Genomic DNA, 25,672 nt, shown 5'->3' on the forward strand with positions numbered 1-25,672 from the left:
GTGGTAAGGAGGTTGTCTCACTAGGATATCCATGCTCTTCTGGCCATGAAGCCTTTTTAGGTTCCCACCCTGGGGCTATCCATTTTAGTCAGGAAGCACTGTTTGTTCTATAGGTTTTTCTTTCCCCTACAAGAGGACACAGCATCTCATGGCCTTTGTTGGATTAACCATGGAGGTGGGGAAGTGCAGCAACTTGCAGGTGAGTTGCTTCACTCAGTTTGGTGGGTATCAAGGTATCCTGCTTACAAGTTAGACAAGTTGTTTGGGAAGGGGGCTGCGTAGTCACCAGCCTGATAGTCAGAGCCCTTGGAGCTAGAAACAGGGGTAAAGCCCATGTCCAGTGGAGTTTCTGCCATGATGGGCTCTCTTCTTCCTCTGTCTTCATATCACCTTCACAGTCATTGTCAGTGGGACAGGTTGCTAGATTGGGCTGCCCTTGGGGGATATGAACAGGCCCACCTTCCTTGACTTTAATGTATTTTTTGTCTGATACCTTTTCCTATTTACTGGCTTCCCATTAGAAGGATGTTGGGAGCTTACATGCATGGTATCCAGTTGAAGTTCCCGCAGTTGGCTTTTTCTGTTGATACAGTACCTTGTGGGGTAGCCTTTTGGGTCTGCCTCTTGAGGGAAGAGAGGAGTGGAGCAACTTTTAGAAGCTAAATCAGGGCTTGGACTTTGCACTTAGGCTACCTAGGGATAGGTCCCATGTATCTCTAGAGGAAAATCTCGGTGCTTTCCTCCACTGTTAGGGCATTAGCAAAGGTGTTTGGGCATCATGTCCCTCCTTATGGACTAGTAGTACAGAGGGATAAATAAGGCTGTTAATGTGCTGCTTCTTGCAGTCAAAGGTATGGTGTTTAGATTCCTTTGATCTCCTTTTGCCTAGTGTGTGCGACTCTGAGCAAGTCACTAAACCAAAGAGTACTCTTGGGTTGCCTGTAAAAAGGGGCATTTCTGTCTACTGGGCTTACCCAGTCAACAGATATATAAAATAAAATGGGTTCTATTGCCAGCTTTTTAGGTTGTTTCCAGAGATATAGCTGTTGCCATCTCACCTTCTTGGTGGCAGAGGATTGAAGTAGAATAGCTTTTGCCTTTGGGAGGTGGCTGGAAAATCATCTTTGGTTAAGGCATCAATGTTCCTCTCCCTCTTATGGGATGACTTCAGACTCCCTGTGATCACTGGCCAAGATCTTTTTCCCAGTTTTTCCCAAGTTCCAGATGAGTCCTATGAAAAGAACTGTGAGCTGTTGGGTATCCTGCCACACCTCCCACTTATGTTCAAATTGGAGTAGTTCATTAAAAGGATACATCAGTACATTGTACTGTTGCAGTCTGCTTCTGTAGGGGTATGAAAGTTTCTGGATACCTGTTACTTGGTACTCATTCATGCATGCCTGTCTTTTTTTTTTTTTTTTTTTTTTTTTTTTTTACTTCTTTTTTCACACATGTCTTAGTCTTTGGTAGAGGTTCTGAATTCCTTGCTTAAAAGGTATGCTTGTCAGCCACTGGGTCACTAGGTACATTTGTTTGGAAATTCACCTTTCTGGTGACTGTCTTCTGGATGACCTGATTCTCTAGGCCTTAGGGGATTCACTTTCTCCTGCCCCATCAGATGGACCTCCTGTTTCATTTTTCTGAGGAGATAGACCATCACTGGACAGGTATCTTTTCTTCATGTTCCCTGCAGGGATAGGTACCATGGAGAAAGGTGAGAGTTCATCACTTTGTCTGCACCAGGTTGTATTCCACCTGCAGTCTGGCCTGCACTTCTTTAGCAGTAGCCTTCAGAGCTTGCTTAATCTGCTTTTAATTTTTATTTTGTTCCCCTCGGACCTAACTTGTACCAGCCCGATCCCCGGTGATCTGGGTTTAATAGCCATCCTTCTTTCCCCAAGACTTACTGGGGCTGGTCATGGATCTTAGGGCATCCTGAGAGCTCAATTTGTTCAGGTTTCTGTTCAGAGGGTTTTTTTTTTTTTTTTTTGGAATACCCTACCCACTTCCCTTTCCCTCCAAGGTGAATTCTTCTCTTTGGACCATGGCTTCTCTTAGGGAATGCATCAACAAGCACCCTCCCACTCAAGATGTGCACTCCTATCCCTTCCCTGCTGCTCTGTCAGTTGCCTGTGCTGCTAATCAAACCTGGGTTGGCTTGGGCCATAGCCAGGGCTTTATCCCTCTACACCACTGGAGCAGATTACTCAGTCTGCTTTTGAGTGATTTCTCTCCATGGACCTTGGAAGCTGCAGAGCTTCTGTCTCTGTCTGCTTTTCCTGCCTGCAGTACAGATTCAGACCTTCTTGGCTACTCCTAATGCACAGGCTTTTGTGTGGGACAGGAGAAAGTGTGGGATATCCCCTAAGGCCAATAAATTTGCCACAACCATAGTACCCATCAAGAAAGACCCTTGCTGTTAGATATAACAAATTTGTTCTTAATGTATAAGTTGGTCTTTAAAGCGGACCCTCCTTGATGGGTCAGGCATTCCTTACATCCATTCCCCATGCCTATGGATGGTCCCTCCACTTGGACTTGGCAGATATATGTTTGTATGTCACCTTTTAGTATTGGGTTGCAATTTTTCTCTGATCTTGATTTGCAGGAGGATTTTTGCTGTTGGGTGGGGACAGGTTAGCAGGTGTGGTGGATGGGCATATGTATGTGGTGGACGAATGGTATCTTGCATGCATCATCAATAGGTCACATTTGTACCCAAACATGGGAACTTCCAGTAAAAGGTATTGATTGTTGTAAAAGGGAAAGCCAACCATGAAATGCATCAGGGAGGGTCCTTTCTGTATGTCAACTGTTAAAGTAAGAAGATGAGCTATTTTTAGGTTTAGCAAATGTCTTGGCTACCGGGATTCTTTATCCTATTCACATTTTGTTATTAGTAGACTACCCGCTGGGGTTTGCTGCTCCTACCAGTTTCATGCTTTGCATCACTACATTTTCTACTACCACTGTAAAGCTGTTTTACTGACCTTACAACATTTATTCTCACCTATTTTCCCCCTAGATGTCTCCATCTTCTCTGAGCAGTTCATCAAAGTCCACTTCCTCCATAGTTCTAACACCTGCGGTCTACATCTGCTGTTGATAAAATTGCCCTTATTATGTAGAATCATACAACAGCCTGAATGTTGTTGTTGTCTTTCGGCTTTTACCGGTTAGGGTTCGCCACAGCGAACTCCAGTCTGCTAATAATTGGCAGTAGATTTTCATGAATGCCGAGGTGCCAGCTCGACGTTCAACCTTCAATGAAGGCACGCCCATTTACACATGTCTTTCGAACGCCCACCCAGCCGCGGGGAGGACATGCAGACTCCACACAGAAGGTACTCCCCGCACTCCAGCCGAGAATCGAACAGGAGAACCTCTTGCTGTGAGGCAACAATGCTACCGTTGCACCACCACGGCAGTATACTATTCCCATATTCTGCCTTAGACCATCATTCTGTATTTCTTGCTTATGAGTACATTTTCTAGTACATTCTTTCTGACTGAAACTTTCACCTTCTACCGTCCTTTCTGATTCCGGTCAGTCCAGAGGGTCTTCATTTTTTACGCTTGAATGAAGAACCTCTCACTCATCTGAGAGAAGTCTGAATTTGCCTATAATTGATAATCCAGTGGTTTCTTTACAAGAGCATGTAAGCCACCACATACTACCCTCTTCCTATTGTCATCATTCATCCTCATCACTGAGTCTGCCATATTCCCCTACATTCCCTTTCCCAGTTTGTTTTTTTACCTGTAAAAATCTTCATGGTCATGCTGTTGTTGACACTTAGTGAGATGCTTTGCATAGAACAAATCAGAAGGGAATTACACTGAGTGGTGCATTCACCAGCTGCTGTGTCTCCTTATCTGTTTAGCTTGTCCTGTTGCGTTTAACAAGGGGGGATTGTTATAGCACTAAAGGTGCTGAAGTAACATTATTTGCTTTTTTCCCCATGGTACCTGCTTCTCATTGTCATTCATTCAGACCTCCGCTGTCTGATGGTACAGATTAGTCTTTGAGATGGACATGCTATATTCTTACAAAGGTAGGTATCCACATAGAAGGTCAAAGACGTCAGAACAGTGTTTCACGGAGAGTGTGTTTCATGTTTTTTGAATGTGATTTAAGTGTCTTCCTCAGCTTCTAGCATCTAGTACTTGTAAAGAAGTAAAGGGGGACAAAAAGAAATGCAACAGATTTCTTCAAACACGCAGTTAATACACTTTTCAAATTTTGAGACTGCTGTGTTCTGAAGCTATCTAGGGAAACCCACAAATGTATTAAAAAATATATATATATACTTGCAGCTTAAATCTGGCATCTTCCCAGCTTCAGACTGTCAGCTTGGAGTGTCATGGCATTGTTCATGCTGGAGCACAATATCTGGAACTATAGATGATTTTGGGTAGAAGTCACTTTGGTAGGAGAAAACGTTGAGTGAGGAAAAAAAGTAACAAAGGAGAGTGAGAAAGTGTCTTAGCTGAAGGTCAAGTTATACTTGGTCTTGGTCCTTACTCGCTGTCCCAAAGCCACAGTGATTAACCCACTGTGCTGCAGAAGTTTGAGAATTGTACCTTAACATTCCATGATGGGTGTAGTATATGTTTTCTACCCACTTACCCATGTGTGGCCATTCATTTGACTTTTTTTTTTTTTTTTCAGGGCGTATTATTGTAGCAATTTGGGTGATCATGTCACCTAGCAATGACAAGCACAAATACACTTTGATAATGCCCCATGACTGCCTGCCTGAACAGGTGATTGCAGAGGCCATACGAAAGAAGACTCGAAGTATGCATCTGTCACCGGAGCAGTTAAAGCTTTGTGTACAGGAATACCAGGGAAAGTACATTCTAAAAGTATGTGGATGTGATGAATACCTACTGGAAAAGTATCCCCTCAGCCAGTACAAGGTAAGAAGAATGAAGAGAGGGAGGGTCAGCATCTTTATCAGGGTGATGTATTTAAAGTTTTTTGTAAACGATTTCCATCTCTTTGAAACAAACTTTATATCTGTCATGTGCCTGGGCTGTGTTTAGCTTTGCCATCCTAAGGACAGCCAAAATGACTTGAGCTGATGCCGTAATTTCATCAGCGTTTTTATCTTGTGTAGTTTAATTTTAAGACACTTTGTAGACTTGTGTTTAGTAAAAAAATTTTATTAGAAATGTAATAAGGGGTATTTTAGGGGGATAACCTTTCTCACATCCTTATTTTGTGTTATTAATTCAAAGTATTTGAAAACCTGTACTAGGTTTGAGTCATGGAAAGTTCATTAAATTGCACATTTGATGATTAGAGTTCTGCTGAAGCTACAGTTAATAGTCATTTTGACAGACTTTTACCAAAGTTTTTTGGCTGAAACCCTGTGCTACTTGTCTATTCTTTGTGCATTAAAACTGTTTCATTTCCTTAGAATATCAATGTTATTAGTATGGGGTGACAGAGCAGCAGCAGATTTGAAACCAAATGCTTCTTTTTACTCTGCTTGCCATAAATTATGCAGCATTAATAGATTTCTGGTTGAGTTAGTGGCCCAGTAATGCCAGCTAGAACTGTTGGAGCAATGTAAGCAATTCACACTTTGGTGTTATGAATCTGAGTTGGAATTGTGCTGCAGATGTTAAAACAAAGTCTGCCTTCTTGTCTTTGGGTATCGCCGAAGTAGAAGTGTAACTTTCTGTCATGTGTACAGTCTGTTTGAGGAAATTTGTTTCCGTGTCCTTGTCAGTTGTACAAGTTCCTGTGATAAACTCCCAGGATATTTTTGGAAGTAGTCTGTCAGAGCTTAGTGAGCCTTTCCTTGTTTAAGTTGTCTCAGAATACATTGTTACTTTTACAAGATAAAGCTATAAATGAATTTTTTTTCTGTTAACTTTCTAAAAATCATATTTCCTTTCTCATTTCTTTGTAGTACATAAGGAATTGTATTTCAGTTGGCTGGTTACCACATCTGATGCTGATGTCCAAGGAGAGCCTGTACAGTCAGTTACCACAGAACACGTTTGTGATGCCTTCTTATGCACGACGCTCTAACACATCATCCTACATGAATGGAGATCTTACAACAAAGCCTCTTTGGGCCATTAACAGCCTGTTGCGCATCAAGATACTGTGTGCCACTTATGTCAATGTCAACATTCGAGATATTGATAAGGTAAATTGCCTTTGAGTAAAGAACCAAGCAGAAAATCAGTAAGACAGATTAGAATTGTCTCATGGTACAAAGCTGAGCCTAACCAGCTTACTGTGGAATTATGCTGATCCACTGCAGGAAATTTCAGAGTGTTAAACCCTGAAAATTATTTGCCGAAAACCAATTTCAGCACTGCTCATATGGGGGGACACAGCCATCCTTATACTTAAATGTACCAGTGTCATGGTCACAAAACACTGGGGCAAAGGGCAGACTCCATAGGAGCTGAAAGGAGATTTCAGTGAATATTTCTCAGTATTGACACTCCCTGAAAGAGTGCACAACCAACCAATAGGCTTCCCTTTGTGTAACAACCAAAGAAAGCTGTCATTATTACACTCCCATTCTGACATCAAAGCAATTGGGTTATAATGCAGGAATGTTCCTGCTGTCAAGGAGCAGCCTGCCCGATGATGGCAAAACTTCTCCAACCAACACAGAGGATATATAATCTCTCTGCATTTAAGAGCTCATGTTCTCAACAGTGTTTGTTTTTTTAAAGCGTGATATACATGCCACGTACCAACTTACTTTACTAAAAGTCTCTCTACAATCCTGTGCTTACAGTTTCTTCATTACTGTCCGCTGCAGAGAGCATCATACAGCACACTGAGTCTTGGTTCATTGTTTTTACTAAAACCATAAATTAAAATTAAATACAAAACAAATTACTTCAAGATGTATTTTTGGTACCAGAATTCATATAGTTTTGGTCATCCTTAAGGATCCGCACCATTGATAATATTGCTCAGGTTTGTATTTTTTTTCATTTGTTGTTTAATAAGCAAGTTTCATATGTATTTGCTATACACTACTTTCAGCTTCAGGCTAAATAAGTTCATAGAAAATTTCATCTTTTCTTGCCAAAGTACACACATATAACCACTACAGTTTCATACGTTTCTCTTGCTGTTTCAGTTTTTCCCATCAAAATAACCTCATACCAATTCTTCGTAACTAATATTTCTCTAGTTAAAATCCCAATGTATACTTAAATCTCAAAATGGTTAAGATGAGCATATTGCATGGATATGTAGATAAGCCACAATTTCTCCTTTGCATAGAATTCTTAAATATTTTTATTAAAATTCTTATGTTTCAAATTGCCCTAAACATTCTGCCTTTTCTGAACAGTCAGCCATTTACATGTCATATTTTTACTGTGATACTTGCATTCTGTAACATTTTCAGAGCTCCCTTACTTTGTTCCTTTTTTTTTTAAAAGTATCCAGTTCTTTTACCTTCTTTTCCCCAACGATAAAATAAATATTTTGTTTTTTTGCTCCAATAAGTTGTTCTGGTATCAATCTGTACTTTCTAAAAACGTAGTCATAGTCCTTTAATTTCTTTTTTCATATGTTTTACTACTTAGCAGATAGTCCCAAGATACCCTCCAAACTTTCTCTTTACTCAAGCTTCCAGAAAAAATAGTATTTTACAAATTAATCAATATTAGTCATACCTAGCCTTCAAGGGCAGAGAATGCAGAAGTATGCAGAGAACCAGAGACAGACAGAAACAATAACAATATAATGGGCTGGTGTAGGGAGATCAACGTGAAAGAACTGCAATATAAAGGCAAACAGATGAGTGAACTAGCTGATCCAGGCCAGCTGAATGGTTGAAGTTTGTAGCTGAAGCAAACTGTGAAAATAACTTTACTGCAAAGTTACATCAAAGTGACCAGTGGAGTAGTTCTCACAACCAGCTCTTTCACTTTCAAAAAACTTCTTAAGGGACATCTTGCAAATAACTGAATATGTTCTTGCTCTTCCCCAGGCTGACCAGACTCCACTCTCTGCCTTCACTCTCGCTTCCTACTCCTTAGGTTCATAGGTTCATACTAGGCTATCTGCCCTAGGGCATTTATAAGCCTAGCCAGAATGTGTTTGGCTTTCGCCACCCATTTTAAATTTATTTTGCTATGCCCTTTTTCGAGGTTAGTATACTGTGCCTCTGTCTAACAGTGACACAGAAGTGATACCCGGGGTAAACCTACGATCTCCCATCCACTCATCAAGATTCCTCTTGAAGAGAGTCAATGAGGGACTCTGCCTAACCTGGACTGGGATTTTATTCCAGAGTGAAGGGAGCCTCTGGGTTATGAATCTGTCCCTCCAGCATGTCCTATTTATTTCAGTGCTGAGGTTCAAGTCTCTTGAGCGTAGCTTGATGGGATTTGGATTTTCTGAGGTGCAGCATGTCCATTAATTCCGGGTTGGACATGGCTTTATACGTCAGGCACAGATCGCCTCTGAACAGGCGGTATGCCACTGAGTACAGCTGGAGTTTCTTTAACCGGGCAGCATATGGCATCTGTTTGAGCCCTTTGATTCTCTTGGTGAGGTACTTTTGGGATCTTTCCAGTTGCTGCAGGTGTCTGGTAAGGTACATCCCAAAAGGGGCATTGTACTCAATTATGGGCCTGATGAGGGATGAGTAAAGAGGCACGATGACGTCCCCTGATCTAGATGTGAATCCCTTCATGATTAGGTGGGCTATATAAAATGTTTTTCTAACCACTTTGGCCACGTGGTTGTCAAATGAGAGATTGCTATCAACTTGGGTCCCCAGGTCCCTAATTACTTCTTCTGTACTTAATGGATTACCACCTATGTGGTAATTTGTGGGCACTTTGTTTTTGCCAAAGGGGATGACTATACACTTTTTGGCATTTAGCTTGAGGCCATGGCTCTGGCATCAGTTGTCTGTTTCTATGAGGCCCTTTAGGAGGATGCTTGTGTCGGCTGGAGAGTCGATTATGGCTCCCAGTTTGCAGTCATCTGCGAACTTGGTCAGCCACAGTCCTTCCATGCTGGCCTGTACCTCCGAGAAATATATACCGAACAAGAGAGGTCCCAGGACTGAGCCTTGTGGACACCACTTGTAACTGGTTTGGAGTCTGACATGGCTCCAGCAATTCTAACCATGTGGGTTCTGTCCTTGAGCCAATTTGCAATCCATCTAGTGACATAGGGGTTTATATTTAAGCTGGTGAGCTTATTTATAATGCCCGAGTAGGGTATTGTATCGAAGGCTTTTGCGAGGTCCAGGTAGGCTGTGTGGACCACCTTCCCCTCGTCAATGGCCTTGGTGACTGTTTCAAAGAAATCAACCAGGTTTAAGAGGCAGGATCTGCCCTTAACAAAGCTGAACTGGGTAGGATCCAGTGTTTGTAGGTCCCCAATATCTTTATTTATGAGGTCCATGATGATCCTTTTCATAGCTTTGCAGACCAAGCTAGTCAGGCTTATGGGGTAGTAGTTTCCAGGATCCATTGAGGCACCACCTTTATGGAGAGGGACCACTGTTGCTGTACACCACTCTTTGGGCACATATCCTGTAGTAAGGCTGAGATTGAACAGTAGTTTTATGTTTGGGTTTAGCTCTTATTGGAGTTCAAGTAGGACACAGCCCGGGACACCGTCTGGTCCCATTGATGCTGTGTTTTTTGCTTTAGAGAGGGCGGCTCTTACTTGAGCATCTGAGATGTCAGGGGGGCAGCACTCTGCTGGGATAGATATTTGCCCTTTTGGTGGGGGGGGGGGGAGTTTGCGCTGAACCTGTCAGCTAGGATGTTGGCAATGTCTGTGGGTTTATTTTTTGTCATTTTGGACTAATTCTGAGCATATCTGGGAATTACCACCCAGGTTCCTAACATAACTAAAGAAAGCCTTGTGATTATCCTTAGTGTCCTGTGCAATTTTTCTCTCGAAGCTGGCCTTAGACAATTTTATGTGTGCCCGTAGTTTTTTGCTAATACTGATCAGTGATGCCTTCCCTTTTTGGGATTTTGCTCTATCATTTAGTAGCTTCCTCCTTCTATTGTATAGTTTGTTTATGGCTGGGGTCCACCAGACAGGACGTCTGCCTTTGGAGGATTGGGTCTTGGTTTTATTTGGGATCGCATGATCCATGCATTCCTGAAGGTGTTCATAGAATGCATTTATAAAGGATTCTGCTGTCTGGGCCATATTTTCCACAGGCCCGGGGGCTTTGAAGGATTCCACCTCAGTTTTGAGGAGTGTGAAATTTGCTTTATAGAAGTTTTTCACTGTGGTTTTCTGGGCAGGGTGTGGGGTCGGGATGTGAATATCCAGTGAGATTAGTTTATGGTCTGATCTTACCAGTGAGGGATACACTTCTGGTCTGGAGCATAGAGTCCCCATGTTGGTGATGATCAGGTCCAGTATGTTTTCCCCTCTTGTGGGAGTGGTAACAAGTTGTTCCATAGCATTTGAGTTTATAAATTCTAGGAACCTTTGGGCTAGGGTGTTGGAGCTAGAGTAATGCTCCCAGTCTATGTTTGGGTAGTTGAAGTCGCCCAATATAATAGTGTGTGGAGAGACCTTCACATTTTCCAGTGTTCTCAGGAAGGCCGAGTGGGGTTCCTGGGTTTGGGAGGGTGGTCTGTAGCAGGCTGTAAACTGGAAGGCAGTTTTACCCACTGTTAGTTGCACATGGATAGTCTCTGATGCTTCGTGCTTTGCCACCAACCTGGAGGTGTGGGTATCTTTGATGAATATCGATACTCCCCCTCCTTTTGTGGTTCGGTCCATGTTTTGGGGCCGAAAAGCATGGTATAAGGTATAACCTGGTAGTGCTGGGGTGCTCTCGGGAGCCCTGAACCAGGTTTCTGTTACTGCACAGATATCGATGTTCTCCATGCTAAGGATAGTTTCAAGTGTGTGCATTTTGAGGTTTAGACTTCTGGCATTGAGTAGCATTACTCTTAGTTTCTTATCCCTTGTGATACCTATGGAGGTGGGTTTGTCTTTTGAGCCTTGCCTAAAAAAGGCACTATGGGGGTAGCAAGAGCCTTTGCCAATATCCGAAAGCCCAGGGGTGACAGGTGCAAGCCGTCCCTAGCGAAGCATCGTGGCTTGTCGAGCATATCATCCCAAGCTGACAGGCATTGGATCCCCTTTGAATGACACCAGTACTTAAGCCAATTGTTGAAATTGATCATCTTGTCTTCATATTGTGGCATCATTCTTGGTGAGGGTAAGATGCTACTCAAGGTCAGGGTCATACCGGCCTGGGCTACATGCTCAGAGAGCTCCTCTATGTCTCGTTTCATGTAGTCCAGGGAGGTACGTCTCAGGTCATTCACACCAGCATGGACAATGACTGAGTCATATTTGTACTTGCCTTGGAGTGACCTGAGTGCTTGTGTTATGTGGCGGATCCTAGCGCCCGACGGGCTGCTCACCGTGACCCTCTCCTTGTTCAGCCTGGTGAGCGGGACGTCAGTGTGCCTGACGATAGTCACCTATTACAAGTGCATCAGGTGTGTTTAGTCTTAAGGGCTGTGACTGTTCGGCACACTGGCTTTGTGAGATATGTGTTGCACGTGTTTTGTTTTGGGGTAGCGGCTGCTTGGGTGTCTGCTTTGGAGGTCTCTGCTGCTTCGGCAGATCTTTATTTAGAGCCTCAGAGTATGTTTTTGTGTGATTATGTGTTTGGTTTGCTGTCGTGGTAGGTCTATGTGAGACTGGAATTGTAGTGAGTGTGGTTTCCTTCTCCTCCTGACTGGTTATGCTAGTACTGAGTTGAGAGAGCTTAGCCTCCAGTTTGGCTATATGGTTGCATCTCTCACATGTGTTGGAATTTGTTGGGAGGAGGAGAGGGTTGTCTGTGTACATGAGGCAGTTGTAACATTGCCTCAAGATTCCCAGATTCACCAGCTGGACCGGAGAGGAGATTGACAACTGACCTTTGGACATGCTAGAATAATATTGGGAATTCCTTAATAATTGAAAAACAGGGCCAGTGGGGAGTGAGGGTGTAGTGCTTTTAATTTTTAGTGCAGACTTATATAATTGCTTTAGTGAGCAAGTGCCAGGTAACTTAAGTGCAATGTGTTACAGGTAACTTAAATGCAAAAACGACAAACAGTAACTTTCTTTCAAGTGAAACAAGGAAATAAGTGCAGTAAGCAATGCAGATATCACTAGTGATCCACAAAAGCGCTGAGAAGCCGCGTATTAGGTGGAATTAGCGTTCCAGGGAAATAAGCAAACAAACAACAAGCATATAAACAAAGCTAGATTCAGCAGGCCTGGATCTAGTTTTTGCTACAGCCAACAAGGTGTACCAATTTCAGTAAGATACAGTTCAAATATTCAGGCACTATAAACCTTTAACCAGAAATTCCCAGCTCAGAAGGGCAGAGTCCAGCCTCTTCTCCCACAAGAGTGCAGACCACAAACCTTCTTAATGTAAAATAACTGGCCTGAAGCCCAAGTGCTTAAACCAGAACTAATACACTTTAAGAATAACAGACACTGGGCTCTCAATCAGCAGTTCCCAACTTAGAAAGATGAAAGCTACCTGTCCTGCCACCACAGTGCATGCCACAAACCTTCCTAATGTATAACAACTGGTCTGAAGCCCAAGTACTTAATCCAAAAGACTTAGAATGATAGCTACACTTTAATCAAGTTACTACCAAGCAGTAATAAATACAATTGAATACTTTAGAGAATGCTTGGATTAGTGCTCAAGTTACACAAACAAAGCTAGATCCAGCAGGCCCGAATCCAGTCTATGCCACAGCAAACAAGGCGCACCAACTTCAGTAAGAAGCAGTTCAGATATGCATGCACTATAAGCCTTTAACCAGAAATTCCCAACTCAGAAGGGCAGAGTCCAGCCTCTACTCCCACAAGAGTGCAGACCACGAACCCTCTTAATGTAAAATAACTGGCCTGAAAGCCCAAGTGCTTAAACCAGAATTAATACACTTTTAGAATAACAGACACTGAGTCTTCAATCAGCAGTTCCCAACCTAGAAGGATGTAAGCTACCTGTTCTGCCACTACAGTGCAGACCACAAACCCTCTCAGTGCAAAACAACTGGTCCGAAGCCCAAGTGTTTAAACCAAAAGGCTTAGAATGAGTTACACCAAGCAGTAATAAATACAATTGAGTACTTTTAAGATGATGCAAAAGTAAAAAAAAGTAGGTAGAAACACAATTACAGTAAAAGCAGATGACATTTTTTTTTTTTTTTCTGAATAAGTGCTGAGATCAAAGAAACAGATTTGAGTGCTGAAACTAGAAAACTGGCTAGTTATAAGAGAAAAAAACTAAGCTAGATGGCTTCCCTCCAACACAGAAGGGCTTGGGGGCTCAGAAGCCTACAAATAGTCTATACCACTTAACAGGAAAGGCAGGAAATAAGCTTAATTTTTTTTTCTGTTTCCCAGATGCTCTCTTTGTACACAGTAGGAGTGCTTGAAATCAGAATATGATCTCACTGCACTCAGTTGAGTGAGCAAATGAGATGGGCCCAGAAGGAGTATCCAAACACAAATTTACAAGAGGGGTGGGCAGTTGCAAGGCCACTAAGATTAACACCACAACAAAAACAGGGAGTGTGGGTGGGACTAACTGAAGAGCAGAGTCAAAACTTCCAGTTCAGTTAATATTCCTTCCACACAGTTAAAATCAATTTAAATACTGTATTTTTAAAAAAAAAGAGCAGATAAAGGTACTTAAATTCTCTTATACGTCCAGTTGAATACAGCAAGTCTTTAGCCGGCCAAAGCTGAGGATTTTAAGCAGAAAATATTTCAGGCTGTACCACTTAAATAGGCAAGGACAGGAAATCAAAGAATGTGACTACCCCCACACCTGTAATTACTAGCAAATAACAAAGTTCAGCAAACACTAACTTCCAGTTCAGTTAATATTCCTTCCACACAGTTAAAATCAATTTAAATACTGTATTTTTTTGAAAAAAAGAGCAGATAAAGGTACTTAAATTCTCTTATACGTCCAGTTGAATACAGCAAGTCCTTAGCCGGCCAAAGCTGAGGTTTCCTAATCCTCTACAGCTCCTTTCTCAAAACCCCACTGCTTTCTCTTCATTTTACAACTCTTTTTATTAATTCGCAATATTCTTCAAGCTCTCACAACTAATCATACTACCATTCATTTTCCTACTTTTACCTCAACAAGTCACATCATGTTGCCCTAACATTCAATACTGGTCCACTCTCAGTACTTAGAAACAACGTATATTTCACTTCTACTATGGTCATCTGACTAACTCAAATGCTGTTTTCTTCTCTGATGTTCTCCTAAAGCATTTTAATAATTGCATTAATTGAAACTGTGTTTCCCTTATAATACCTGCTGTGTATAACTACACTGTAATACACGTTAACCTTATGTATTCTGCTGTAATATTATATTCTTGGAGCTTTTCTCCCCGGGCCTACACTGAAAATGGGCTGTTAGCCCAGTCAGACACTCCCGGTAAACACATGTAAAATAAAATCAATACATAAAATAAATTGGGCTTCAGATCAGTTGTTTTACATTAGGAAGGTTTGTGGCATGCACTGTGGTGGCAGGACAGGTAGCTTTCATCTTTCTAAGTTGGGAACTGCTGATTGAGAGCCCAGTGTCTGTTATTCTTAAATGTATTAGTTCTGGTTTAAGCACTTGGGCTTCAGGCCAGTTATTTTACATTAAGAAGGTTCGTGGTCTGCACTCTTGTGGGAGAAGAGGCTGGACTCTGCCCTTCTGAGCTGGGAATTTCTGGTTAAAGGTTTATAGTGCCTGAATATTTGAACTGTATCTTACTGAAATTGGTACACCTTGTTGGCTGTAGCATAGACTAGATCCAGGCCTGCTGAATCCAGCTTTGTTTATATGCTTGTTGTTTGTTTGCTTGTTATTTCCCTGGAACGCTAATTCCACCTAATACGCGGCTTCTCAGCTTCTGTGGATCACTAGTGATATCTGCATTGCTTACTGTACTTATTTCCTTGTTTCACTTGAAAGAAAGTTACTGTTTGTCATTTTTGCATTTAAGTTACCTGTAACACATTGCACTTAAGTTACCTGGCACTTGCTCACTAAAGCAATTATATAAGTCAGCACTAAAAATTAAAAGCACTACACCCTCACTCCCCACTGGCCCTTGTTTTCAATTATAAAGGAATTCCCAATATTATTCTAGCATGTCCAAAGGTCAGTTGTCAATCTCCTCTCGGTCCAGCTGGTGAATCTGGGAATCTTGAGGCAATGTTACAACTGCCTCATGTACACAGACAACCCTCTCCTCCTCCCAACAAATTCCAACACATGTGAGAGATGCAACCATATAGCCAAACTGGAGGCTAAGCTCTCTCAACTCAGTACTGGCATAACCAGTCAGGAGGAGAAGGAAACCACACTCACTACAATTCCAGTCTCACATAGACCTACCACGACAGCAAACCAAACACATAATCACACAAAAACATACTCGGAGGCTCTAAATAAAGATCTGCCGAAGCAGCAGAGACCTCCAAAGCAGACACCCAAGCAACCGCTACCTCAAAACAAAACACATGCAACACATATCTCACAAAGCCAGTGTGCCGAACAGTCACAGCCCTTAAGACTAAACAACACACCTGATACACTTGTAATAGGTGACTCTGTCGTCAGGCACACTGACGTCCCGCTCACCAGGCTGAACAAGGAGAGGGTCACGGTGAGCAGCCTGTCAGGCGCTAGGATCCGCCACATAACACAAGCACTCAGGTCACTCCAAGGCAAGTACAAATATGACACAGTCATTGTCCATGCTGGTGTGAATCACCTGAGATGTACCTCCCTGGACTACACGAAAAGAGACATAGAGGAGCTCTCTGAGCATGTAGCCCAGGCCGGTATGACCCTGACCTTGAGTAGCATCTTACCCTCACCAAGAATGATGCTACAATATGAAGACAAGATGATCAATTTCAACAATTGGCTTAAGTACTGGTGTCATTCAAAGGGGATCCAATGCCTGTCAGCTTGGGATGATATGCTCGACAAGCCACGATGCTTCGCTAGGGACGGCGTGCACCTGTCACCCCTGGGCTTTCGGATATTGGCAAAGGCTCTTGCTACCCCCATAGTGCCTTTTTTAGGCAAGGCTCAAAAGACAAACCCACCTCCATAGGTATCACAAGGGATAAGAAACTAAGAGTAATGCTACTCAATGCCAGAAGTCTAAACCTCAAGATGCACGCACTCGAAACCCTCCTTAGCATGGAGAACATCGATATCTGTGCAGTAACAGAAACCTGGTTCAGGGCTCCCGAGAGCAACCCAGCACTACCAGGTTATACCTCATACCATGCTTTTCGGCCCCAAAACTTGGACCAAACCACAAAAGGAGGGGGAGTATCGATATTCATCAAAGATTCCCACACCTCCAGGTTGGTGGTAAAGCACGAAGCATCAGAGACTATCCATGTGCAACTAACAGTGGGTAAAACTGCCTTCCAGTTTATAGCCTGCTACAGACCACCCTCCCAAACCCAGGAACCCCACTCGTCCTTCCTGAGAACACTGGAAAATATGAAGGTCTCTCCAAATACCATTATATTGGGCGACTTCAACTACTCAAACATAGACTGGGAGCATTACTCTAGCTCCAACACCCTAGCCCAAAGGTTCCTAGAATTTATAAACTCAAATGCTATGAAACAACTTGTTACCACTCCCACAAGAGGGGAAAACATACTGGAACTGATCATCACCAACATAGGGGACTCTATGCTCCAGACCAGAAGTGTATCCCTCACTGGTAAGATCAGACCATAAACTAATCTCACTGGATATTCACATCCCGACACCGCCCCCTGCCCAGAAAACCACAGTGAAAAACTTCTCTAAAGCAAATTTCACACTCCTCAAAACAGAGGTGGAATCCTTCAAAGCCCCCGGGCCTGTGGAAAATACGACCCAGACCGCAGAATCCTTTATAAACGCATTCTATGAACACCTTCAGGAATGCATGGATCATGCGATCCCAAATAAAACCAAGACCCAATCCTCCAAAGGCAGACGTCCTGTCTGGTGGACCCCAGCCATAAACAAACTATACAATAGAAGGAGGAAGCTACTAAATGATAGAGCAAAATCCCAAAAAGGGAAGGCGTCACTGATCAGTATTAGCAAAAGACTATGGGCACTCATAAAATTGTTTAAGGCCAGCTTCGAGAAAAAAATTGCACAGGACACTAAGGATAATCACAAGGCTTTCTTTAGTTATGTTAGGAACCTGGGTGGTAATTCCCAGATATGCTCAGAATTAGTCCAAAATGACAAAAAATAAACCCACAGACATTGCCAACATCCTAGCTGACAGGTTCACCGCAAACTCCCCCCCCTCCCCACCAAAAGGGCAAATATCTATCCCAGCAGAGTGCTGCCCCCCTGACATCTCAGATGCTCAGGTAAGAGCCACCCTGTCCAAAGCAAAAAACACAGCATCAATGGGACCAGACGGTGTCCCGGGCTGCGTCATACACGAATTCCAAGAAGAGCTAAACCCAAACATAAACCTACTGTTCAATCTCAGCCTTTACTACAGGATATGTGCCCAAAGAGTGGCGTTCAGCAACAGTGGTCCCTCTCCATAAAGGTGGTGCCTCAACGGCTCCTGGAATCTATCGCCCCATAAGCCAGACTAGCTTGGTCTGCAAAGCTATGGAAAGGATCATCATGGACCTCATAAATAAAGATATTGGGGACCTACAGACACTGGATCCTACCCAGTTCGGCTTTGTTAAGGGCAGATCCTGCCTCTTAAACCTGGTTGATTTCTTTGAAACAGTCACCAAGGCCATTGATGAGGGGAAGGTTGTCCACCCAGCCTACCTGGACCTCGCAAAAGCTTTCGATACAATACCCCACTCAGGCATTATAGATAAGCTCACCAGCTTAAATATAAACCCCTATGTTACTAGATGGATTGCAAACTGGCTTAAGGACAAGAGCCCACATGGTTAGAATTGCTGGAGCCATGTCAGACTCCAAACCAGTTACAAGTGGTGTCCCCCAAGGCTCAGTCCTGGGACCTCTCTTGTTCGGTATATATTTCTCGGAGGTACAGGCCAACATGGAAGGACTGTGGCTGACCAAGTTCGCAGATGACTGAAAACTGTGCGCCATAATCGACTCTCCAGCCGACACAAGCATCCTCCAAAAGGACCTCATAGAAACAGACAACTGGTGCCAGAGCCATGGCCTCAAGCTAAATGCCAAAAAGTGTATAGTCATCCCCTTTGGCAAAAACAAAGTGCCCACAAATTACCACATAGGTGGTAATCCATTAAGTACAGAAGAAGTAATTGGGGACCTGGGGACCCAAGTTGATAGCAATCTCTCATTTGACAACCACGTGGCCAAAGTGGTTAGAAAAACATTTTATATAGCCCACCTAATCATGAAGGGATTCACATCTAGATCAGGGGATGTCATCATGCCTCTTTACTCATCCCTCATCAGGCCCATAATTGAGTACAATGCCCCTTTTGGGATGTACCTAACCAGACACCTGCAGCAACTGGAAAGACCCCAAAAGTACCTCACCAAGAGGATCAAAGGGCTCAAACAGATGCCATATGCTGCCCGGTTAAAGAAACTCCAGCTCTACTCAGTGGCATACCGCCTGTTCAGAGGCGATCTGTGCCTGACGTATAAAGCCATGTCCAACCCAGAATTAATGGACATTCTGCACCTCAGAAAATCCAAATCCCATCGAGCTACGCTCGAGAGACTTGAACCTCAGCACTGAAATAAATAGGACATGCTGGAGGGACAGATTCATAACCCAGAGGCTCCCTTCACTCTGGAATAAAATCCCAGTCCAGGTTAGGCAGAGTCCCTCATTGACTCTCTTCAAGAGGAATCTTGATGAGTGGATGGGAGATGGTAGGTTTACCTCGGGTATCACTTCTGTGTCACTGTTAGACAGAGGCACAGTATACTAACCTCGAAAAAGGGCATAGCAAAATAAATTTAAAATGGGTGGCGACAGCCAAACCCATTCTGGCTAGGCTTATAAATGCCCTAGGGCAGATAGCCTAGTATGAACCTATGAACCTAAATAATTCATAACATTGGCCATTACTCAGAAAAGACACTGGTCATTGACAAAGGTACGTCTATGTAAGTAAGGAGGGAAGACACAATAACATGTTAAAGCTGCTAATATAAACATTTTTAAACATATTAGAAACTGTAAAGTGTTTTGCTTACATTGGGGAAGGCAAAACAACTAAGGTATTGCAATAAAAGTAAAGAATGTTGGTATTAAAGTATGATTACTTCATTCTAGATATGCCACAAGTACATTTACTTGACAATGAAAGTTAAATGAATGCATTCTAGAAATGTCACAAGTTTGATTATTTGACAATGAAAATTAAATAAATGTCTTTTAGAGATGCCACAAGTATGATTTGACAATGAAAATTAAATGAATGACTTTTAGAGGTACCACCAGTAGAGTGGAGCTACGTTTAGAGCATCTTCGAGAAAACAGAGGGAGGAAAGAAGTTGTAGGATGGGTAAAGGTGCTCTTTCAGAAACCCAGGCCAGCATCTTCCTTCGGTACTGTTGTTTTAGCTTTTCATGGTTCTTGTGCATTCCTTCCATAATAAACCGGAAAAAGTGCTCTTAATGTACTGTTACTAGGAAATAATCAGTTGCATACTGTAACTCCCAATGCACATTGGTAGACTTAACTGTCATTTTGGTAACTATAATAAAACCAAATGTGTCCTAAGTTCCCAAAAGTCCTCTAGCTAGATCTGTTTCTTTGTAAACCATGCCTCAGCTGCTATGATTTAAGAATATGGCTATGATTTTAGCCCACAGATTTTGCCTTGCTCCTGCATGTTCTATCAGTTTTCTTCATAAAGTTAGATCTTAAGAGTGCATACAGTGATGAATTCCATAAATAAGTTGATAAAAAGATCCCTTATCACTGACCCTGTATGATTTAATGTATGAAGACCTCCTCTTTTTGACCATTTGCTGTGATTTTTAAAAAGCCAGTCTCTGATTTTAAATGCTCAAAGAGATGTTCAATGACACAGATTTTTCCATTTTGGGGGGATACTGGTAAATCCTAACTTGAACTTTCTGAGGATTGAAAGATCTTGGGATTTTAGTAAAATCTGGCATTTTAGGCTTGAGCACTCCTGCACAGTAACTTGAATTTCTTCTTATATTTATAGCTTGTAATACTGTTGCTTCATTCCTTGAGTATGCTCTACTTGAAGTCTGTTCTAAGTTCGTATATATAGATGCTCTGAAAAATTATGCAATCACGGTAATAGTTGGAAATGTTATGTAAAAGTCACAAAATGAATTCACTGATTTATTCTCATGAGAATAGAATTGTGCTTTAGTAGTACAAGTCCTTGTCTGCTGCTGTGTTATAAACCTTTAGTTCAGGCCTACTTCCTGTAGTGTATGTGATAAAATCCCCACCCCTAGGGTTACACTCCTGTTGTACACTCATTTCTATTGTTTTGTTTTTTCTTTTGCTTCCCATGCATCTTAGTTAACATGGACATACTCCCATCATTTTTCTTTTACATTAGCCATTAATAATTTTATACTTCCCAAGTCATATCCTGTTTTCCACTCAAAGTGAGATGTCTTCTCCCTCAGTACACAGTGTTCTTGTTACACTCTTTGAACTCTGCATTATTTTCAGCTCATGCAAATTTTTTTTTTGTACAAAAAGCATTTTTTTTCTTATTTTTCTCAGAATATGAAGCATTTTTTGCCTTTTCTGTTATATGATTCTTCTGTCATTAAAAGGAAGATGACAGTCATCGTTTGTACAGATTTTTTTTTTTAGAGCTTTTTGTTTTCCCTTAATCCATTCTTACTTTATTTTGTAGTACCGGAAATGTGCTTTGAACTAGCACTTCCCTTTGCTAACAGTTGTCTCATCTTACATGTACAGTTCCTTTGGTGAAATTTCTTGTAGCTGTTCCCCTGGAATTTACTTCTCTTTCTGTAACTTATACAATGTTTTGAACATTTTTTGAGGCACTTCAGCATTACCATTCATCATTATATTTTATACATTTATTATCAAATCCTCTGCTTAAAAAAGGTAATCTTTCAAGCAGAGGACTAAATAACACGGCTTCTGCTCTTGCTAGATGTTTAAGCTTCAGACAAACTACAGCGGACTTGATATTTGAGTATGCAGTTATGTTTAAAATACATTGACTACATCTGTCATTACACTTGATAAATTTGCTCAAATTGAACCCAACCCTGTTGTACAAAAGGATAAAGCCCTGATTGCACCCCAGAAAACATGTCAGAGGGACTAGGAATGGGAGAATGGGCATGAGGCTGATGCCAGTTTACTTATTCTAGGGGTGGGAGGCAGCTTGGGTCACTGCATTGGTGACAGCTTCAGTAAAGCAGGTGTACCACCATAGCATAAGGAGTCAGCATGCACATGCTGCCAGTAGTGTGCTACTTGATCAGGAAACTATACATCAGCAGAAGCATGTAAAACCCTCCCAGACAACTGTAATCTGTATTCAAATACGGATTACACTGAACTCTTATAATCAAACGTCAAACAGTAAAACTTTAAAGTACCGAAAATGCTTAACATCGTAAAATAATTTGAGTGGCCATAGATTGGCAACAACCAGGAAGTACTGCGATGCATATGGTAAGCGAAGGAAGCCTTTTATTTTTAAATTTGCCCTATCCCCCTTCCTATTTGGGATGTATAAGTGGTACTGTGCAATTCCTGACCTACTTCAGTGTCTGTTACCACTGCTGATCCACCGTTGGTGGTGAGCAGTGTTCTTGACCAGTGGTTTCTGCATTTCACCACTTTTGTCACTGAGGCTTTCAGCTGCTTCACAGTATTCTAAGAGATGCATCCCTTTGCTGGTCCCCAGTGGGATGCCAAACAAAATGTGCTAGAGTGCTGGTCTTTGATGCTGGTGATAGTTGCTTGCTCCTGCTTATATATATATATATAGTACAAAAAAAAGGAACAATCTGGCAGTTAGTGCAGAGAATTATGGCAGCGAGCTGTTAATAAACTGCTTGTTTTAATCTGCAGTTTGATTCACTCAGCCTCCATTCGCTTTGTGTCACTATCACCAAGTTAGTTAACCAGACAGTTCTCTGGGGTAGTTGGAAAGCAGGGCTATATTCCTCAATGGTCTCCTGGACTGCATGCCTGCTAACTACTTAGCCTGTAATTTCAGCCATTTTAGGAGACCTGAAATCTACAACCTCTTATAAACATATTCTTCTACCTTTTGTAAAAATAAACTTAAATTTAAAACATTCAAATATTTCATCCACACTTTCACAGTAACTTTCCAGTCATGCTCCCATATCTGAAACTTGTTTATAATAACATCTGGTTCTGAGAGAAGAGTTCTCCTTCTATTTCAGCCAAATAATAAATGAATGTGTGTCCACTTCTTCATTTTCTCATTTTTAACTCCAAATTCACAGTTTAAGTAATGGTTGAGACACAGGCGATGCTTGGAGGAATGTATTTTTGCACTTCTATCTTCCCACTTGCTCCAGAAAGTTCCAAGTAGAGTGCCAAGCAAAATGTGCTAGTGTTTTTTGCCTGCCCTGCTGACCACTAGCTCTGCTTTGAACACTTGGTTCATTTGTTCCCGCTCTGGAGTAAGAGCTACTTCAGCCCATTTGTGACTCCATAGGTCGAGAGCTAGCCACTGGTTATCATCTTCCAGGCAGACGTCAGAGTTGTTTTAGCTATACCCTAATGCCGATCTCCATGGTGACCAGTGGTGCTTGCTGGCTTGTACATGTACACGAAAATGATTTCTGGCTCTTACTACAGCATGTACTGCATGTTGGTAAAGTCTTCAGTCACATACTAATTTGCTGTGTGTGTGTGTGTGTGTGTGTGTGTGTGTGTGTGTGTGTGTGTGTGTGTGTGTGTGTGTGTGTGTGTATATGTATGTATATATATATATATATATATATATATATATATATATATATATATATATATATATGGGATCTGTACTGATCCTCGACGGCACTTTCTGCCGAAGCAGAAATCAATGAACATACTTAACCGAAAGTACTGTTCACCGAAGCAGCACTTTCGGATAAGTATGCTCATTGTGCCGGTCGCACTATGGTGCGGATAAGGGAAAATTCCCTTTTCCTCACTGTAGTGCAGCCTAGGAGTGAGAATATTGAATTAGGGGGGGTGGGGGGCACAGCCACCCACATGGGTGGTGCAGAGGGGCTTGCCCCCCCTGCATAAAAGTAGATTTTTTTTTTTTTTTTTTTTTTTTTTGTAACACACTTTAACGAAGGCACTTTTTTGGTGAAAGTGCTTTTGTTAGTGTGTTCTGTTATTGTGGATTCAGGATGTTGAAGTTTCGTTCAGCAGTTCTAGATCCAGATATATATATATATATATATATATATATATATGTGTGTGTGTGTGTGTGTGTCTACTTTGACCCATCGAAATTACATTTCATCGAAATGTAAACAGACAAACTCTTTTTCGTGAAAGTGCATTTTCACAAAAATGCACTTTCGTGAAATGCAAATAAACCGACCCCCCCCAAAAAAAAACACAGCATGAACCATGTTTATACAGGAGGGCAAGCCTCCCTGCACCCCCCACACCCCACTACTTTTATATTTTTACTCCAAGATCGGCATATTCCCTTATCCCTGTTGTGCAGCGATCTAAGCAACAGCCCCCTTTGCTGTTTGCTTAGTTGCCTTTTCACAAAAGTGCATTTTCATGAAAATTGCGAAAAGGAGTTTGCCTGTTTACGTTTCGTTGAAACGTAATTTCGATGGATCAAGGTAGACCCATATATATATATATATATATATATATATATATATATATATATATATATATATATATATATATATATACACACACACAGACACACACACACACATATATACACATCTTTATTGCTCCTGAATTTGCCCTGGCTGCTGCGTGTCCCTGGCCCCGGAGGATCTGTTCTGTTCTCTCTACCTCCTGTCCTGCACTAAGATTTTGGAACCTACCTGCCTGGTCATTAAGGACCCCTTACATTTAGTTTCAGCCATCTCAACATCAGGCCAAAGAAACCTCCTGCCCTAGTACATTTTTCCCAGTTACCAAAGGGAATAAGAAAGTGTGTTCTAACCTTGACCTAAGTGATAAGCTGAACTATTTTTTGTAACAACCTAGTGTTGAATGTAATTTAAGCTACCTACCGAGCCAGGAAGCCAACAGCCATACCCCTCTCTACCCTGTAAACAACAGATTTTTCTCTTCATTGAATCTATTATGTGAGCCATCTCTACCAGCTATCTGTGTTACAGAAACCTTTTTCTGTCCTCTACTCTTTGCCCACTAGGTGGCACCCTAATCTAGGCTTGTGTTGTATCCCTCACCCCACTTTCCTGTATTTCATCTCTTGACTTCTTTCCAATCTCCCTGCTGTATTACACTGCTCTTATTTTTTTCCCTCCATCTAGCTATATTTTCCTTATTCCACTCTACTATCCTTTGCTAACTAACAGCTGCATTATCATATGCCACTTACCTGTAACTAATTTAGAGTGCCTCAGGAATGTGCTCCTCACAGATTCTCTGCTGAATCTTCCTTTACCTGCTCTAACCCGCTCCGTTTGCCCTGCAGACTCGCTCCGCTCCCCTGCCCTACCCCCAGTTCCCACCCGCCCCAGTGCTTCTACATTTATACTTCTGTGGCCACACCCCTTCCCTTGTTACCCAATTACTCCCTAGCACTCATTACACATTAAATACCTACACACCTACTCACATACTGCTAATCATTCTACTACCCTTGAAATACTATCTCACTCCAGACTATCTCTCTACCAGCCTCTATATTCTGACTACATTCTATGTTCTCCATCACCATGCCCTTAACCCACAAACCAATACTTATAAATCTGTTTCTCTTACTTGCTGTACTACCCATTCTATCCTCACCTTGTATGAAAACCTACATTATATTGCATCCCATTATCCTTTAAAACAAACATTACTACTAAGTCAACTAGCCTTCCAAATGCATTCTAACATAACATCGACCTCAACCTACCTTTTGCCAAAGGATCATAGGGTAGCCCATATTACTTTCCTCCAGTATAGGAAGTCACAAAACACTTTCTGCAAACTTCAGAAGCTTACATATTGTCCTTCGCAACAACCTCTGCTTCATGGTGACATTCATCCCAACCCAGGACCACACAGCAACACCCCAATAAACCCCCACCTAACTCATGCATTTACCTCATTCACCCCCACCAGAGCCCCTAATTCTCTGCTCATAGCACATCTCAACATATAGAGCTTAAACAACAAAATTAGCCAACTACACACTCTGCTAGACGTGCATTCATTTGATATCCTATGTTTAACAGAAACTTAGCTCAAATCAGTAACAAAAGACAATGAAATCATCCCACCTGGTTATATCTTGAGATTAGACCGAACAACTAAAAAGGGTGCTGGGATTGCAATTCTGTATAAATCTGAGTTGCATGTTACTTCACTAGATGTAGATAGTAATGCTGAAATCCTTATCTCTAAGCTTCAGGTTAATGCTAGTAAATCAATATACATAATATACTCCTACCTACCCCCAGGC

The 25,672-nt window shown here is 41.9% G+C and overlaps 1 protein-coding gene across 1 annotated transcript in view; it reads left to right on the forward strand.

Annotated features, from left to right (window-relative positions):
- LOC122806104 (phosphatidylinositol 4,5-bisphosphate 3-kinase catalytic subunit alpha isoform-like) overlaps nucleotides 1-25,672 on the forward strand; it is an 835,043-nt gene that overhangs the window by 763,746 nt on the left and 45,625 nt on the right. The window contains exons 6-7 of the mRNA XM_044076341.1: nucleotides 4,673-4,923; nucleotides 5,925-6,167. Of these exons, the coding sequence (XP_043932276.1) occupies nucleotides 4,673-4,923; nucleotides 5,925-6,167 (494 nt within the window). The remainder of the gene's footprint in view (nucleotides 1-4,672; nucleotides 4,924-5,924; nucleotides 6,168-25,672) is intronic.

The sequence above is a fragment of the Protopterus annectens genome, chromosome 7.part0 (genome assembly GCF_019279795.1).
Source record: "Protopterus annectens isolate FY-2018-M chromosome 7.part0, PAN1.0, whole genome shotgun sequence".
Lineage (NCBI taxonomy): Eukaryota > Metazoa > Chordata > Ceratodontiformes > Protopteridae > Protopterus > Protopterus annectens.